This window comes from Talpa occidentalis, unplaced genomic scaffold (genome assembly GCF_014898055.3).
Source record: "Talpa occidentalis isolate TD23 unplaced genomic scaffold, MPIMG_talOcc4v2.1 talOcc4.4, whole genome shotgun sequence".
Lineage (NCBI taxonomy): Eukaryota > Metazoa > Chordata > Mammalia > Eulipotyphla > Talpidae > Talpa > Talpa occidentalis.
Window position 1 is genome coordinate 146,528,337 of NW_023604295.1, and position 18,959 is coordinate 146,547,295.

The following is an 18,959-nucleotide window of genomic DNA, read 5'->3' on the forward strand; positions in this document are numbered from 1 at the left end:
ATGCAGGGGCAGGGATGGGGAGGGCGCTGTGGGGGGCGGGGGAGGCGGAGTGGGGGCCTCCCCCAGGATCTGAGGGAGGGGCTGGAGGAGCAGGGAGGGCGCCTGTGGCTGACCGCACTGGGCACCGGGGCGAGCGGGGGCTGCAGGTGCAGGGACAGGAGGAGGAGCTGACTGGGGGTGCGGGGCCGGCCTTGGGAGCGCCTGGCGGTGCTGGGGGGGGGGCCTGAGCTGTGCAGACAGCATGAGGGGCGCCTGCCGTGTGCTCCACCTGGGGGGCCCGACAAGGTCCTGAACTTACCCGAGGATCCTCCTCCACTGTTGGGGGTGCTGTCTGCACCCCGGGTCCTGCCCGCGGGGCCATCCCTCTCTGGGTGCTCACCGGGCGGAGGACCCCAGCTGGCCTGGGCCTTCCCGCCATCGGACGGGCGCCCTGGAGCTTCATCCCGCTGTCCCCGGGCCCGACGGTGGGTGACCTGGTCAAGAGACAACGCAAGTGTCAGTGGGTTCAGGAGCTCCCGCCTCCTCCGCCACAGCCTCTGCCTGGGGTGAGTCCTGGACACCGGGGGCCACAGGACTTACCTCAGGGCCTCTCCTGCCCACCCTGGGGGCCCTGCTCAGCCCCTCCCCCTGCACACCCCGACCCAGGACTCACCATCACCCTCCCCCGCCCCGTTCCAACCCTCTAGGTGCACAGGTGCCCGCGAGTGGGAGCCCAGCCCAGGCGGCAGCACACAAGCCCTGCCACCCCGCAACCCCCTTGGAGTCTGTGCCAGGGAGCCAGGCGGGTCCCCTGGCAAGGCTGACTCAGCCTCGGGGCACAGTGCTGGAGGGACGACCCCTCCTGCCCCCACTGAAAACACCCCTCACCCCTCTATCACTGGCTGCGCCATCAGAGGACCCCCGAGAGGGGGAACTCACCTGAGCCCGCGGGGCTGCTCCGTGGGTCAGGAGATGCTCGGGTGGTGCTGGACCAGGTGCACTGTCCGTGGGCAGCGTCCTGGAGGCCGGAGCAGGTGGGACTGGGCAGGTGTGGTCCCAGGCCTGCCTTTTATGCTGTCCCCGGGGTCACGTGACCCAGCGGGTCTTCCCTCCCATCAATCACTGCCCCTCACCCCTGTGCAGGTGGTTGTGGCCACACCCAGCCCTTCCGGCTGCAGGTGCCTCCCGGGGGCCTGTGGTGGACACTGAGTGGACTCCTGTCTGTCCCGGCCAGCGCCCGTGGCACTGTGAGGATGGCGGGGGCCCCCGAGGGGCTCTGACTCCCTGGGCCGCCTGCTTCTATCGGGGAGTGCTCGTGGGTCGGTCAGTCCTGGACTGTGACTCTTGCTACTGGAAAGACGCAGACCATCGTGGTGATGTCCTGGGGGACTTTCCCCTGGGCACCAGGGACGGTGTCAGGGGACAGCACTTCCCAGGCCTTGGCAAGATCATGGGGCCCTTTTAGTGAGTTTCCTTTGGCCTCGCGCAGCGACACTGTGTGTGTCGTTTCCAGCCGCTCCCAGGGAGCTGGTAGTTTGGGGGCTTTGTCTTAGTTGAGTACAATGTGCAGGACTGCGCGGGGCACCGCCTCTGTGGCTCGGCCGGAAAGGGCTCCCTGAGCGAGATATGACGTGTGGCCTCAGAAGTGACTCTGCCTCCATTTATCTCCAGTCGGAAGCGGGACCGAAGCCAAGGAGCTTTCTCAGGCCGGGAACACGGTGCTTCTCACTGAGGTGGCTCCAGGCTGCCCCCGGGGCCGGAGGCAGATGCTCAGATGCCACCAACATCTTTAAGCAAGACTTGGTGAATGTTGCCCCTGGCCTGATGGGCTAAAACTTGCCTCTAAGGCGTGGAGAGTGAGAGGGGGCGGCGGGGCGGCCGGAGGAGGGCCGGGCTGCCAAGGGTGGACGCGGGTTTGCAGGAAGGTGAGATGCAGCAAGGGCTGCGCGTCTCCTGGGGAGGAAGCCTCACAGAGGGGTGGCCCGGAGATGACCTCACGCCAGCCGTGAGCTGCATTTGCAACAGCTTGTATTGTTTTGAAAAGGGTCAATTTCCTACAAATTTCTACATTCAGCACCCTCAGCCACTGCCTTCTGCTACACATTATTAAGCCACATTTCCCTGAATGGGGATTTTCTCAAAATCTCACTGATGTCCTTTTCTCCTACGTGCAATCTCGCTGGAGAGTTTTCCATGCTGCTTTTAGGTTTGCTTCCTCGTGGTTAGAATCTCAGTGTTGACTCAAATGTAAGGAATTCCTTCAGATTTCCCTTCCTCCACGACACCGGGGGTGTTTGGAATCGCCTCACCCAGACGCATGTCAGAGATGCTCCGTGCATCAAGAATTTCTGTCGATCTTACACGGAACAGTCCCCCAGTCTGAATTGTCTGTCGGGACTCTTGGTCCTGCTTCAAAGACTCTTTTATACCCCGAGGTGTTTTATCCTCTTCTTGCTGTTTGACCCTTTGCTCCTTCGATGGCTTTTCTTGAGCACGTCAGGCTGGTAGGTGGCTGAATCTTAGTTCACAGTGATTGTGAGACTAGCGTTTCTCCCGAGCGGAGCTTGCCCAGGATGGAAATAATTTTAGAAGAATGAGGTGCTCCCTGCACAAGTCCTCCAGACATGTCAAAGTTTGGAGCTGTTGGTGACACCGTCCCCACGGCTCTGCTTGCAGCGGGCCTGCACCTGTGATGTCAGGTTGGCGAGCGGCACACTGACAGCACATCTGTGCATGTGCGAAACCACCAGTCACTGCTCTGACCTGGGAGAACTCACCTGCAAACCTGACCTCTTGACGGCAGAGTATGGGGGTGGGAGGATCCTCCCTGCTCACCCCAGGAATGCAGTGCTGATTCATGCACTGTGAGAGCCCTTGGAGGGGTTTAATATTCATGCTGGGACTGGATTTTGCTTCTGCTTTATCATGCACTGTCCACCAGGCAGGTGACTTCCTGCAGGCCTGCGAGACTCTCCCTTCAGGGCTGGGTCCCCTGGTGTCGCCGAAGGGAGCAGCGGTGGCTGAAGGCTCTCCCGCCCAGCGGAGACGCGTGCGGCCGCTCTCCAGGGTGGGTCTCTCATGGCTTCTAAGGTGAGCGCGTGGACTGAAGGCTTTCCCGCAGCGGCGGCCCTCGTGGGGTTTCTCGCCTGTGTGTGTTCTGCCGCGGCGCCGGAGCTCAGAGCCATGATGGAAGGCCTCCCCGCAGAGCAGACGCTTGTGTGGTGTTTCTCCACTATGAATTCTGTTGTGCTGGCTAAGGCCAGAGCTTTGGCTGAACGATTTCCCGCCCTGTATTCAGGCATCCTGCTTCTCTGCAGGGCGGATTTTCTCGTGGCTTCTAAGGTAAAAAATGACTGAACGCCTTCTCACATGCGCGGCATTTATAGGGTTTCTCCACAGTGTGAGTTTTCTCTTGCTGTTCACAGTAAGAGCTGTGGCTGAACACTTTCTCACGCGAATGGCGTGCGTGTGGTGTGCACCTTGTCGTCGGGTCTGGGTGTTATTGAGGCTTCTAAGGTCAGAGCTTTGTAAACTTTTGTGCCCACCTCAATGACAGTTACATGTTTTTTCTGCAGTGTGCGTTGTCTTGTGTTTCTTGAGGTGAAGGTAAGGACGAAGGAGCTCCCCATACTCGTGGCACTCACGTAATTTTCCTCTAGTGTGAATTTGTTTGTGTGGTTGAAAGGACAGGTCTTTGCTGAGTGATTTTCCATGCCCTGTTGTGATATGAGGCTTCTGTCCCGTGATATGAGGCTTCTGTCCCACGAATTAAAACACGTTGATTGAACCCAGCTCTGTGAGTAAACTCGTCACCCACGTCAATGTGTCCAACAGGAGCCTCTGGAGTGAGACGTGGCTGTTTGGGAGAAGAGAAGAAAGACTCTTAGTGGTTTGCCAGCCTATGTCCTTGCCTTCATTTCTCCACTAGCAACCTGGGAGTGACACTCTCTAGGGCTCGTCTCGCACACGTACTGGGTCACTCACCTGCAGGCAGACAATATTATCCTTTGAAATATTATATTCCTACCATGAGAAATGTTGATGCAGTTGACTGTATTTTTAGAACTGAGGTTTTGCTTTGAGCTCATTTATTTTGAGCTTAATTTATTCACTCATTTCAAACTACCAAACTTTTCCCCAGAAAGTGCTTAATTCCAACTCCATTACACTCCTGCAGTCACCTAACCTTATTGCCAGATCTGCAGTTTGAATGATTAGGACTCACACCCACTTACCGTTGGCATGGCGACCCTTGCGTCCCTCTGGTTGTGTTGCGTTAGTAACACTTCTTCTCTGTTATGGAGACTTTCTCTCCATAACACAGTGACAGCTGTGACCTCCTGGGCCTGGGCCCGGGCGGGGGGGGTGGGGTTGGGACCTGGCCTGCCGAGCGGGCACCTGGCAGTGTTAGTGTGACAGCACAGGCCATGTCCTCGTGGGACCTGATGCTCGGGGGTGACGGTGTTCTCAGCCCGCCTGCTTGTACCGCGGAGAGGAGTGTGGGGCGGTGGTGCCCTGAGGCGCAGTAAACTGGGTGTCCTGCTACCCCAGAGACCAGGATCTTGGCCCCAAGCCCAGGCATCTGTGTGAGCCGGGCTGATGTAGCCCCAGCGCCTGTGGGCCCAGGCCGAGCGCGCCATCACCTCTGTTTTATCTGTGAGTCACCCACTTCCTCCACCTGATTCCAGGTGCTGGGGCTGCAGAGGCTGTCAGACGCTCACGGCCTCCCAAGGGGACAGACGGCATCAGAGAACCCATAAAGTGGTGCTGGAGGCGGGGCAGGGAGGCGCCTGCAAGGAGACGAGGCCGGGGCACCATCGCGCCTTCATGTCCATACCTGCTGCTCAGCATCAATTTTTACTCCTTCTTTTGCAGCAGAGCGGCGCAAATTCACTTCTGCAGCCCCCGACCTTCACCTCAAAGGAAAGGCACTCGGCCTCGCAGCGGCCGTCCATCCACACACACTTCAGCTGCCTGTGAATCGCTGCCCTGGCTGAGGGCACAGAGCAGAGCCCTCAGTCAGCTGGTGAATCATTACTGGAAGGCGAAATCCCATCCTCGGGGCCAAGCTCAACCATCCACCCCCCAGGGCTCTTGGACACAGTGGATGGATTTAGAAGTGAGACGGGGCAGACGTCACCCGAGCAGGAGGCCTGAGCGGGCCAGGCCGTGCCCACGCTTGTTCCTCAACGAGCAGAACCGAACCCCCGCCCCCCCTGCCATGGCCGTGTCTGGGGTGCATAGAAGGAGAAGGAGACAATGTGCTTCCTAATCCCAATAAATAACCCTTTCCAGTCGATAAGAATGTTCCATGTCTCCCAGGGAACAGTCCCATGGGCGACGGACGTTGGCTCCCTGGGAGGACCGGCCCAGGCCCCGTGTGCTGGCGTCTGTGCTGCTCCTCTTTGGGGCACAGAGATGATACAGGAAGACGCTGGGCCGTCAGCGTGCTCTGCAGAGCCGGTGGGAACGTCTCCGCGTTGTCAGAAAAGCTGGCGCGTGCACGTTTGGAACAGACAGCAGCCTGCTCCGTGCCGGCCAGAGGGAGCTGAGCCTGGGCAGAGGAGAGCCGAGCCTGTTCCCATGCACTGGTCTGCGTTGGAGTCGGGGAGGGGCGGGAGGGGGCGCGGGAAACAGTCCATGCCCCTCCCCATTGTTCTGCCACCAGCCCTGCTGGGGGGGGGCGCCAACAATTCTCCGCCCCCCACACGCGATCGCCTGCCCCTCCCTGCCCTCCCGGCCAGATGCTCAGATCTACAGGGTCTGAGATCTACAGGGCGGATCCACAGCCTGCAGGTTTTGTCTTGTTCCAACCCCGGGACCTTTTTAGAACCCAGGAGAGTCCATATCAGCAGGAAGGACGCATCTACCATCAAGGCAATGGTAAATCACATGGGGAGTGACACTAATCATTCAAATTAGAGACATGGCAGTAGTATGTTAATAAGTGAATCTATTATCCTAAAGTACTTTAAGTTGAGATTTAACTCTCAGCAAAAAGTTTTGTATCGTTTGAGTTTAGTGAAAAAATTAATGAGCTCAAAATTATAACCCGAGATCTTAAAATAATATGGACAACTACATACTGTCCCTATGCCTAGTCTATGCCTAGTCTATGGGGTGTCTTTGAAACACATTGACTCTTTCAAAATCATTCTACAAGCTGCAGTTAGGATGCTGCAAAAACGTGTGCAGGAGGGAAATGCAACTCGTTAGGAATTAACACTGGAATGATTTTAATTGAAGGGCATCACTAAATGATTTTATATATATATATAAAATAATGAATGTATGGATGTATATGGAAAACCATTAATAGCCTTTCCTCTCCTTCCCAAAAGCAGATTCCCTCTGAATGTAACAGTATGGGAGATTCCCCTTATTGCTCCACACTGAATGAACATTTATCAGCTCCCACGGAAAAGAAACCCTGTCTCAGCAAGCAGTGTCGGAAATCCCTTGGTGGCCGGCCATGCCTTCATCAGCACAAGCACATTCACAGTCAAGGTAAAGCCTGTGAATGCCATCTGTGCTGGAAAGCCTTCAGTGCCTGCTCCAGTCTGAGACGGCACGAGATGACTCACGCTGGAGAGAAACCTTACGAATGCCGCATCTGTGGGAATGCCTTCATTCAAAGCTCTGACCTTAGAAAGCACAATCTGACTCACACTGGAGAAAAAAACGTATGAATGTCCCCTGTGCGGGAAAGCCTTCAGTCAGTCCTCTAACCTCAGGCAGCATGCAAGAACGCACACTGGAGAACAACCGTGTGGATGTCACCTGTGTGGGAAAGCCTTCAGTAAGTGTTCTGCCCTTCGACGACACGAGGGAACTCACACTGGAGAGAAACCATATGAATGTCATCAATGTGGGAAATCCTTCAGTGTTCTGCCCTTAGACGACACGAGGGAATCCACAGTGGAGAGAACATGAGTGCTTTTAGTGAATATTCTGACCTGAGATGACATACAATGATGATTCATTTTGTTTAAGAGACGGCAACCATAGCTTTAATGTTGAAACACACCAGAAGACTCATACATTGAAGGGATACTGCAACTGATGTGGAAGATCCTCTAGTCTTTCTAACTTGACATATGCACATGTATGTGGCCGTGAATACACACGTATGACATCAAAACCTTCAGTCATTGGCCTGACCTTCGATGACCTGAGAGAACTCCTACTGTACATAGAAAGAACGAGGTTGTCTTCAGCAGCAGTTGTACGTTTGAAACACACTAGAGGATTGACACAGGTCAGACCGCTTGGGAGTGTCATCCATGTGAACAAATATTCAGCCAAGCACCAGTCACGTAGGCACAAGAAAGCTCAGTGAACGAGTCACTGCTAACCCAGGATGTGAGCGATGAATGTGCTTGAGGATTACCAGGCAATTCACACAGAAGCGATTCAATTAAAAGCCAACAGAACCCTTATTCCCAGAGCCATTCTGTGGCACATAGGAGGAGTCAGATTGTACAGAGCACTCAGTGTCATGAAAGAAGGTTCTCAAACCAAGGAGACGGTAGTCCAAAAACCAAAGTGGAGAAAACTTTAGCTAGATTTCACATCAGATAACGAAGTCTAGGAGAAAAATACTCTCAGAATCTTTTAATATGCAAGTTAGAAATAATTAAGAATAACCATAATTTTACAGGGAAAGGGTGACGTCGCCAAGATAGTCAAATGGTCTGGGAATACTGAACTGATGCTGGGAGTATGCAAAATTTTGTAAGAAATTAAAGTTTGCAATAGATTTGTAAAGATGTGAGTAAACCATGTTGCTAAGAAAGTCTGGTGAGCTGAAGTTCTGCTTGTCCTTATGCAGCTGTAGGCACCTGTTTAGGTCTGGGCTCCGCGGCACGTGGGCTGAAGTTTTAGCCCAACTCAGAGTCTCTCCCAGCAGCTCCTTCCACACAGCTCATCCCCACGCATCCTCTCTCCTCACTGACATAGTGCGCTCCGTCCGCGGCCTGCGGGTGACACAAGATCCTTCACCCGTGCCTGGTTGCTCCAGTGTGCCGTGGCCCTGGCTTGGCGAGGTCATGCGGGGGGAAGTACCAATGACACTGATGTCCACCACTGTGTCAGCACCAGCCCCGTCTCTGTGGGGACAGTTACAGACCAGAGGCACGGGTAGCTCAGCACTTCCAGGCCACAGAACACTCCTTGAATTTCTCCATGAAGCCTCTGAGTTGGGCTAAGTGGGGGCGGGAGTTCATCGTCCCATGACCACATCCAGTACCTTGACTGGGTGAGTCCTGAGCTCTGCACCCAGTCAGCTCCCCGCCAGTGCTTTCTCCTTCCACAGCAGCTCTGCCGAGAGCACTCAGGCAAGCTGCACCCCCTAAGCTATCCCACACCACAGAAGCCCGCAACGTACTGCAGAATGAAAGTTCTCACAAAGGAATTGCACATGTATTCCCTTTGATGAAACCTAAAAACTGAACTCAAGCTCAAGGGGAAATGCTTCCAAGAGAGAACTCAGCTGGCGGGTGCTCTCCCAACTGCCACCGTCCCCACTCACACCCCGAGGCCCTGTGAGTGAACAGTCTTGCCTCCCAGTGATAAGTCACTGTTTTCAAACCCCCCCCCCCAAGCGATTCTATGGTGCAGCGAGGGTGGAAACAGTCATGTGAGGAGGAGGAACTAAAATTCAACATTCTGGTATATTGGCTGGAGAGTCAGAGACAAGAGAAGTGTGAAGAAGGGCTCAGGGAACAAATAAGTCCAGACCCTGGAGACACACCTCGTGGGTTCTCATTTCCACCGTCATAGTCCAGGAGATGCTACTCAGTCTTTTTGTGACTCAGTTTATTCAACTCTAAGGTGGAAATGAGCTGAGGGCTTCATCTTTGCGTGGCTAGGAGGCTACTGCCGTGGACCAGAGGCCCCAGAAGGCTGTGGGCAACGGGAACTTCTATCAAGACCAGGTAGATCCCCTTGCTGTGTTCCTGCCCCCAGGGAAACGGACAGTAAGAAGAGAACCTCTCAGTTTAATTGGCAACAGCTGATAATGATCAGGCGCTGACTGTTAGCACCAGGCTTTCCTGGCCGGGAATCCCCGGGATGTGCCTGTGGCTTCAGTCTCCTTCCGGGTTTTCTGAATTTGAAACAAGATTTTAAAGCCAAATTGCTGTCTGCTTCCCATCAACAATTGTGTTCAGGTCTGTTAACCTTTGGGGGGGTCATTTATGTAGCTTTCTATTTCTTCCTTCCCCCCTGCACCCCGCCTCCCGTGGGCCATGGTCCCTCCTCTCCCCCGTACCTGGGGGCCCTCTGGGTGCCCATTCGTCCCAGGAGCTTTTTAAAAGAGCCTGATCAAGGCACCCTTGGTGGAAATACCCGGGCGTGTCCGTTTGTTTGTTTTTGTTTGTTTTTGTTAATTTTTGTTTGTGTTTGTTAGTTTTTGTTTTTAGTTTTTGTTAGTTCTTTTTAGTGTTTGTTTTTGGTTTTCTGTTTTTGCTTGTTTTTGTTTGTTTGTGTTTGTTTTTGTTTGTTTGTTTTTGTTAGTGTTTGTTTTTGTTTGTTTCTGTTTGTTTGCTTTTGTTTGTTTTTGTGAGTTTGTTTTTGTTAGTTTTGGTTAGTGTTTGTTTCTGTTTGATTTTGTTAGTTTGTTTTTGTTAGTTTCTGTTTATTTTTGTTATTTCTTTTTAGTGTTTTATTTTTGTTTTTGTTTGTTTGTTTCTTTAATTTTTGTTAGTGTTCGTTTTTGGTTTTGTTTTTGTGAGTGTTTGTTTCTTTTGGTTTGTTTCTGTTTTTGTTTGTTTGTGTTTGTTTTTGTTGGTGATTGTTTTCGCTCATTTGTTTTTGTTTGTATGTTTCGTGAGAAACTCCCCCCTCTCCCCTCGTTGGAGGCCAGGGAACTAAGCAGCGCTGCAGAGGCTGTGGGCTGCATCATGGGGGAGGCCACATCAGAATCCCTGTTGAAAGACAGTGTAAGCTACTGTGCTTTAATTCTGAAACTTTTCTGTCTGATATAAATGAGCAAAGTAAATAAGTATGTGTGGGAGAGACGGTGTCTCACTCCAGAATTACGAGGCCCGGCGTGGAAGGGAGCAGCAGCCCACACCCGGGCCATGAGTGCAGGCTTTGGCTATGGCCCGAACAATGATCTGATCACTTCCCCCGCTTTTCTAATGACTGTTGGTCCCCAGAATGGAGCACCCATGCCCGTGATCATCAATTTATGCAGAATGAAAGCAGCAAAACCCAAACAGGCCCACTAGGGAGGAAGGTGCAGACATTTGAGTCACGAAGGACACCCCATCTTCAGCTCCTGACCCTCATGACACTACTCAGAACGTTTACCATGACAAATATCATCACAAAAATTACATGTCTTAGTAGCGGGCAAAAGCATCTGCAAGAAATGATAAACACATTCTGATTAAAAAAACAATGGGCACACACATGTCACGTATGGTACATTTGATCTTTATTCGTCTTTTGGGAAGGATAAGGTAACTTTCCCAAATCACTCAAAATCATATTCCCTCTTGCCAGATTTCACTAGGTTAATTTTATCACAGGATTCAACCCCTACATCTAGTCCTAGATAGCCCTCCCACCACCCACATTCCCTTCTTCAGAGAAAACGAGGGGCTACAGGCAATGCCTGCTATCAGAGAACTTAGAAGTATGCCAAGAATGCCACTCCCAGAAAACACAGCGGCAGGTGCACCACCCCCAAGGGTGTCCCTATCAGAGGTGCTGAGGGTATGTGATCCCTGCAGGAAAGGGCCACAACTACCACTAGTCATACCCTGGGGCCTTGCTTCAGGGATCCCTGGTGCTTCTCACCCTCCCCCCACCACCCACTCTGCTCTGGCATCTCTAAGGAGACTAAATCCTATCAGGAACTGAACTCCCACGGCGCCATCCAGAAACCACTATGGATCTCTTTCTCAACAGGTCCTCTCAGAAGGTTCAGAAGGTAGAAATGCTTTGTGCCCCTTGGGGGACCTCAGCTGTACCGTATCATTTTGGTCACACACTGCTAATTGAAAGAAACGTACATGCTACATTAAACAGTGTTGTGAGTTCACAGAGAACAGGCGCAGGAGAAGGCACCCCATGGTGACTCCATGCACTGGCTCCTGAGTCTCCGGTCCTTCCAGGATGGAGCGCGCTGCCTCCTGCCCGGGGGCACGCCCAACTTGCTAGGTCCAGGTGTCGTTCACGGGCGCCGGGAGGCTCTCCTGCTCCCGCCTTGCACTCCATGCCGCGGGAGAGCGACTCGTTGGATGCAGAACAGCTTTCCATTGGGGACAGCTGAGTAGCTTTGCAGCAAAACTCATCCTAAGACAAGAATGAGTGTGCTGTGTGGGCCACCTGCGCCCAGGCCAGGGCTCTGCCCTTTCTTCCCCCGCCACAGTTGGAGGATCAGGTGCGACCAAAACTAGGGAACCCCGTGCCAGGAGTGGGATTCCACTGGGCCCCTGCACCTGGCCCACACGGAGCCTGGGAGCGCTTGGGAATCTCATTGCTGCTGGGCAGGGGTAGGAACATTCCCGGGTCATGTCCAAGGTGCTGAGGGTGAGGAGCACTGGGTCTGGGTGGCTCTGCCGGGTTGGGCCTCCCCTGGGACACGCAGGATGCTGGGTGTTCATGTGCTCTTGTCACCTCGGCCTGGACGAACGGAGATGGGAGTCGGTGTCTAGAAGGCAAGCAGGACCCTCTGGGCCTTCCTGTTCTTCCCCTTGGTGACTCTGGTTCTCTCTCCCATGCCAGGGGCTCTGCCCACGGGTGCTGGCCCTTGAGCAGCATGTGCCCAGGCTGAAGGCTGCGGCTGGCCAGTGTCGCGCTGGGCAGGACCCGCTCTGGTCCCCGCGGGCTGTCTGGGCCGGTGGATCACGACCGCGTCGGCGGGCAGGGCACGGTCCACCTCCCTGAGCTTGAGGGCAGGCTTGGGTCGCTCGTGCTCCTGATGCTTTCTCCACTGGTCCAAGGTGACCGGCCGGGTCGGGGTCTCTCCCGCAGGCTCCTGGGGCTCGGGGACAGCAGGAGGCTGGTCTCCGACAAGCTCCCGATGGGCCTGAGGGAGCAGGTCCACACCTGTGGTGGTCAGCGTTGGGGGTGGTCCGCCAGGGGAGTCCTGCTCGCTGGCCCTGTCCAGTTCCTTCTTCTGGATGTAAAAGAGCACGTAGGCCTGTTGGCTCAGGGCAGAGGAGACACTGCAGGAGGTGACCTGAGAGTCGTCCATGCGATACCACCGGTCCTTCCCAGGGCTCACGTAGCAGAAGTAGTGTCCCTGGTGACACCCCCAGCCTGCGTGGACCAGCACTGCATAGAGTTCGTACTCCAGGGCCCCCGCCTTCTGCTCGGACAGCAAGGCCTGCAGGTCCAGGCGCTGTGGGTAGCGCACGGGCTTGGCCACCTTGCCGCCTGTGGGGCCGCCGAAGCGCTTGAGCATGAGGATGAGGACCTGGGGAGGGGCGTGCAGAGCCAGCGTCTTGGCGGCGGGCCCCTGTCGCCACAGGCAGCGCAGTGGTACGCGTCGGGCCCGTCCAGGCTTTCCGGCTTCACCAAGTCCTGCAGAGCCTGCTCCACGCTGTCGGCGGCCTGGATGTCCAGGGCGATGTCCAGGTAGGGCTCCAGCGTGGTGGAGACTCCGCAGCAGCGCACGCACTGGATCTGGGACCTCCAGTAGCCCCCGAAGAGCCGCCGCACCAGGGTGCTGTCCTGGGGCTGTGGGTGCGCGGCCGCGAGCTCGCTCACACACCCGCCCTGCATGGCGCCCACGGTGGCCATCAGGAACTCGTGGGCATCTTCCTGGCGCCAGGCATGGAAGCCGGCGAGCAGCTCCTTCACGGGCGACACCACCTCCCCGGGGTGCAGGAGGGCGCGGGAGACGTGCGCCCGCATGGCGCAGAGCGTGCAGGACAGCCGCCGGGGGCAGGAGGGCGCGCGCGGCCGGGACAGCAGGTAGCCGGCCAGCGGGGGCGTGTAGGTCAGGCACTGCAGGGCCGCGTTGGCGTAGCAGGTGTTCCCCAGGTTGCGCAGCCCGGCCCCCACCTGGCCGGGCCCCAGCCGGCGCCCGAGGCGGCCCTGGCAGCCGGTCGTCTCCGCAGGCCCCGGGGCCATGCCGCGCGTGCCTGGCCGGAGGGACGAGCGTCTGTCTCGGGGGGAGGCAGGTCAGCGCTCCCGGGCCACGCACCTGGTCCAGAGGCTGCGAGCGCGTCCAGTCCTGAGGCCGAAGCTCCGAGTCGGGGCGAGGTCCGGAGTCTACCCAGCCAGGGTCAGGACGAGCCGCTGGACGATGCGCGCGTCGGGACCGCTGGCTCCGAATGACCTGCAGGCCCGGCCCGCGCCCTTTTATAGCCCCTGGCCCCGCCCCGCGCCGAGGCCCCGCCCCCGCCCCCCACCGGTCACCGGCCTGCTGGGCAGCGCTGGGCGTGGCCCTTCCGGGCTGGCATCTCCCCCGGGAGTCCGGCGCCTGGTGACCCCTCCCGGCCTCCCGTCTGCCGGGCCCCGACCTGGCACAGGAGCGGCCTAACGAGGCACTTCGCGCCTCAGCTGCCCACGGGTGGGACTGGACAGCCAACAGGCCCCTCCGACCCCTCAGCGTCATGGGCTTGGGACCCGAATAGGGCTGGGGACGACAAACAGCGGCTCGGACCCCTCCACTGGCGTCACCCCACCTGCCCCCGCATGTTAGAGCAGCATCAGCACGAGCTGGCAGGGACAGGAGAGAGTCAGAGAAGCCCGGAGGTGGCTCTGGACACCTGTGGGGCTGGGGTGACTCCTCTGGTCGGGGCGCAAAGGGCAGGAGCAGACTCTCGGGGAGCTGCAGGAGGCCCCGCTGCACTCAGGAGCAGCCCGCGGGATGGACACAGGCGGCTACATCATTAATTCCCCAGGATTCGGGATTAAAAAAAATCCTTATGGGAAGCTGCACAGCTCAAGACAGACGTGACGAGGTTTCCCTGATCGGGGGTCCCGCCGAGCCGAGGGCCAGGCCTGGGCCTGCGAGGTGGGAAGATGCAGAACGGGTGTTGGGGAACAGAGCCCCTCGGGGCCCGCCATCCTCACAGTGGGGCGGGCGCTGGCGGGACAGACAGGATCCACTCAGTGTCCACCGCGGCCCCGGGAGGCCCCTGCAGCCGGAGGTGCTGGGTGTGGCCACATGGCCCGGGGGACGCCTGGAGCCACAACCCCCGCCCCAGGGTGAGGGGCAGTGATTGAGGGAGGGAGGCCCAGCGCTCCCTGGAGAGGCCCCAGGGCGTGACCTCTGGCACCTGCTTCCGGGACTGGCCCCAGGATCTCGCCCTCAGAACCCGGATGTGGCTGGGGGGATGTGGGGGGGCTGGGCTGCCGCCGTTCCGTGGAGGGCTCGGGTTAGGGGGGAGCTGTGGCCCGGGCTGTCCCCCCGTGGGCGCTGGCAGGAAGGAAGGGGGTGGGCAGGCGGCCCTTGGGTCCGCATCCCTGGCAGTGGGTCACTTTGATCTCTCGAGGCTTCAGAAAATGAACGACCCGAACTCCGTGAAATCTGGCCGAGGCCCCGCGTCCTCTCGGGCTTCCCTTGGGGGGAAGCAGCGTCGGCTCTGCCCGGGCCCCACTGCAGCCCCCGCCCCTGGACCCGCGCGCTCAGGAATTCGGAGCGTGTCCCCCTCACCCCGGGGCTCCGGGCTGTGCCCGGGTGCGCCCGTCCCTGCAGGCGCCTCATAACCGTCGGGGGACGAAGGCAGAGGTCAGCCCAGGCCCCACGGCACTTTCTCAGGGCGCCCTGGACGCCGAGGGCTGGTGGGTCGTGCATGTCCATGGAGAGGGTCACCCGGAGCCGGACTCCCCGGGAGATGCCAGCCCGGAGGGGCCACGCCCAGCGCTGCCCAGCAGGTTGGTGACCCGGGGGGGGGGGTCTGGGGCTTCAGGGCGAGCGGGGCCAGGGGCTATAAAGGGGGCGCAGGCCGGGCCTGCAGGTATTTGGAGAGGGGGGTCGCTGGGGATGGGGCAGCGTTGGGTGGGCCCAGGTGTGTCCCCTGACTTTCCTCTTCCGTTGCCCCCTGTGCTGCGGGGGTGGTGGGCGAGGGAGGCGGCCAGTCGCTATGACAGGTCCTGGGCATGAGGAGCCGACGAAAAGGGGGGCCCTGGGGAAGGGGGGCGCTGTGTCCTCACTCGCCCGGCCCGGAGCTCGGAGCGGGCCTGGCCGGCGCCAGGCTGTCCTGCTGCAGCCGCGAGATGGCTGCGCCCGGATGGCGTCCCGCCCCTTCCCTCCCCCCCAGCTCCTCAACCCCGACGTCCTGAACCACGGGGACCCCGTGACAGCGGGAGAGACAGACCCCGAGGATTCCCGGGCGTGCAATGGGGCTCACCCATGAGCTGGCAGCCCCCCGGCCTCCAGAGAGCTGGAGCCGCTGCCGCGGGAGCCGCCCTGTCCTTCCCCTGCCCAGCCTGGGGGCGGCCGGCAACGGGCAGCCTCCTGCTGGGGGCTGGACTCTAATCAGACGGTGTCTCACCAGCTCCTCTTCACTCTCAGTAACACACTCTTGTGTGCAAATGAGTGTGTGTGGGGGGATGTGTGCAAACGCACTCGCGACGCGTGGAAGGTAAAGCCCGACACAAATTTCACTTTCAAAGACTTTACTAAGAGCAGGAAACTGATTCGTGTTCGGCTCAAAACAAGCGGGGGAAGGTGCCCGACGATCCCTCGGCCACCACCACCCCGGACACATGTCAGCGCGGGGTGGGGGCCGGGGCAGGATGCCCTCCGCACGCCCTGGGCCCACCCCAGGGACTCCCCAGATTCACACAGTGAAGCCCAGGCTGGACCCGATTCTGCTTCACCCCACAGGGAAGCCAGAGAGACCCTCCCTCGCCCAAGCCCAGGGCACTCAGGCCCAGTGCTCCTCCCCCTCGGGGTCCCTGCCCAGGTGCAGAGTTGGGGTGACCACGCCCCCAGAAAGGTGTCAAGGGTCCTGCCCCCAGGGCGCCCTTCAGCGTCCCTGGTGCTCCCCACCCCCACCCGCCCTGTGGCGGCATCTCCTCCAGGAGAGCGATTCCCACGAGCCCCCCGGGACGGCCGGGTCCTTGGCCTCCGCCAAGCACAGACGGCGTCAGAAGGGGGACACCCCGCGGGGGCCCTGGGGTCCTCTGGCTGCCGGAATGAGGGCCTGCCGGGGGCCGTTTTGGGCCCAGACTCTTAAGGGTCTCCACGGGGAGCTGTGCGGGAGGGAACGGGGGCGCTGCGGGATGTGCCGCTCGGAAAAGAGAGACGCGCACCCGCGTGCGTTTCCGGCTCTTTATTAATAGACGAGACTCGGCCACAGGCCCCCGACGGCTGCGCTCCAGGACGAGCCAAAGGCACAGGGAGCCCCCATCCCCGCCGCAGACAGGAGCCTCGCGCTCGCGGCGGGTGAGCAGAGTCTGCAGTAAACCCACCCACGAGGGTGCGGGGCAGCGAGCTGTGGCGTCCCTGGGTCCCCGACTGTCATGGGGCATCCTCGGGGCGCCTGCGGGCCAGGGTCCGCGGCCAGGGCGTCTCAGTGCCCATCGCTGTCCTCAGAGGAGGAAGACACCAGGAGATCCTCGTGGAGGACGCTGCGCGGGGCAGGCGGGGCGGCGCCCTCGGGGCTGGAGCGGGTGGGGGTGCTCTGCGGCGGAGGGGGCGGGGGGCAGGCGGCCTTGAACCTGCAGCTCCACTGGCCGTGCTGCCGTCTGCTGAGGACCAAGGTGAGGGCCGGGCGGGGCGGGCTGCAGGGCCGGGAGTCTGGGCGCTCGGGGCCGTGGGCAGGGCGCAGCGGCTCAGCGCTGGGAGCCGGGGCCGGCGCCCCCTGGGTGGCCAGCAGGGCTGTGCAGGACCCATGTTCCGGGAGGCCTGGTGGGGGAGGCAGGGTTGGCTCAGGCCCCACGTCTGCGTCCTCACTGTCCTCCTGGGGGTGCTGGGCCGGGCCCAGCCGGGCTTTCTTCGGGGGCTTCTGTGGAGCAGGACTGGGGGCGGCTCTCTTGCCCGGGGCCTCGGGGCTGACGGAGGAGCCCTGGAGGCCCCACTTCAGGGCAGGCTGAGGGTCGGAGGCTGAGGGGACCTCGAGGAGATTGGGGTGTGTCCAGGGGTGGGGGCCGGGAGCCAGGGCCTGATGCTGAGCGACACCCCGCGGTGTGTCCAGAGAGGGGGGCCCACGGGAGGGAGCCCCGCCCTGCATCTCCCTCAGGGGGCGGGTGAGAAGCCCCCCGGGGCGGGCCGGCCGCTGGGACACCCCTGGACGCCGCTGCGTGTCTTCTGCGAGCTCGCGCGCGGCCGTCCCCAGGGCAGGTCCGGGCCGGGTCCGCGCTTCTGGGTGGGGTGGACGGGCAGGGGCCGGCTCGGGTGCTGTGGGGACACGAGGGAGAGGGACGTGAGCTCACCCCCGCTCCGGTCAGCAGCGCAGCGCGCGGCGAGGGAACCACAGCGGCCCCGGCGCAGGGGCAGGCCGGGAGCAGGGACACTCACCCGCGCGTCCTCCCAGGGGGCTGCGGCTGCCCGCCCGCCCTGCGCTGGGCCCGGGGTGCTCCTGGGAGGCTTCTGTGGGAGGGCGCCCCGCTGCTGCTCCTGCCTGCGGGGAGAAACGCCGTTAAGCAGAGATTCCTGCGCCCACGAGGGGGTGGGCAGTGTCCCCCCCTCCATCCCCCGGCTCCCGGGAGGGTCAGGAAGGCCCCGGCCACCCCACTGTCCTCCTGCCTTGGAGCATCCCCCCACTGCTGTGCGCCCACGGTCTCCCTATGGACCCCCCTGAACCCCCCCCTTGCTGTCCACAGGTGCAGGTGCCCTTTGCCCCCCTCACCCTTGTGGGTCCCCAGGAGATCAGGGGCCCCTGAGCATGGAGGCCGGAGGACCCCGGCCTGTGGCGCTGCCCCCTCCACCTGTGCTGGCCCAGGCCTGGCTGTACCCACAGGGGAGGGGTAGGTCACAGCAACCTTGACCGTGAGCTGGGGGACCCGCCAGCTGCCCGCATGTACCTACCTCAGTGCCCGTGCAACCTCCCGCACGGTCCGGGTGCCCGTCTGGGGCTTCCGTGCCAGGTGCCCGTACCACGGGTTCCGGTTCTCCTTGCCTTGCAGGGAGCCCAAAGCCTGGGGCGCCAGGGCCCCCTGCCAGCACCTGATGGGGCACCTGGGGCTGGCGGCCTTGTGCCCAAAGGCTCCGCAGTCCTTGCACTTCACCTGCGGGCAGGAGGGACACGGGGTCAGGGCCTCGCAGTCACATGCAGGGGCAGGGATGGGGAGGGCGCTGTGGGGGGCGGGGGAGGCGGAATGGGGGCCTCCCCCAGGATCTGAGGGAGGGGCTGGAGGAGCAGGGAGGGCGCCTGTGGCTGACCGCACTGGGCACCGGGGCGAGCGGGGGCTGCAGGTGCAGGGACAGGAGGAGGAGCTGACTGGGGGTGCGGGGCCGGCCCTGGGAGCGCCTGGCGGTGCTGGGCGGGGGGGCCTGAGCTGTGCAGACAGCATGAGGGGCGCCTGCCGTGTGCTCCACCTGGGGGGCCCGACAAGGTCCTGAACTTACCCGAGGATCCTCCTCCACTGTTGGGGGTGCTGTCTGCACCCCGGGTCCTGCCCGCGGGGCCATCCCTCTCTGGGTGCTCACCGGGCGGAGGACCCCAGCTGGCCTGGGCCTTCCCGCCATCGGACGGGCCCCCTGGAGCTTCATCCCGCTGTCCCCGGGCCCGACGGTGGGTGACCTGGTCAAGAGACAACGCAAGTGTCAGTGGGTTCAGGAGCTCCCGCCTCCTCCGCCACAGCCTCTGCCTGGGGTGAGTCCTGGACACCGGGGGCCACAGGACTTACCTCAGGGCCTCTCCTGCCCACCCTGGGGGCCCTGCTCAGCCCCTCCCCCTGCACACCCCGACCCAGGACTCACCATCACCCTCCCCCGCCCCGTTCCAACCCTCTAGGTGCACAGGTGCCCGCGAGTGGGAGCCCAGCCCAGGCGGCAGCACAGCAAGCCCTGCCACCCCGCAACCCCCTTGGAGTCTGTGCCAGGGAGCCAGGCGGGTCCCCTGGCA

The 18,959-nt window shown here is 60.3% G+C and overlaps 1 protein-coding gene across 1 annotated transcript; it reads right to left on the reverse strand.

Moving 5' to 3' along the window:
• Positions 1-11,641: 11,641 nt before the first annotated feature.
• LOC119258283 (ubiquitin carboxyl-terminal hydrolase 17-like protein 6) lies at positions 11,642-16,422 on the reverse strand. Its single transcript, XM_037526720.1, is given in 4 exon segments — positions 11,642-12,459; positions 12,462-13,010; positions 15,381-15,420; positions 16,204-16,422. Coding segments are annotated over 4 exon segments (1,626 nt in total).
• Between the last annotated feature and the right edge of the window lie 2,537 nt (positions 16,423-18,959).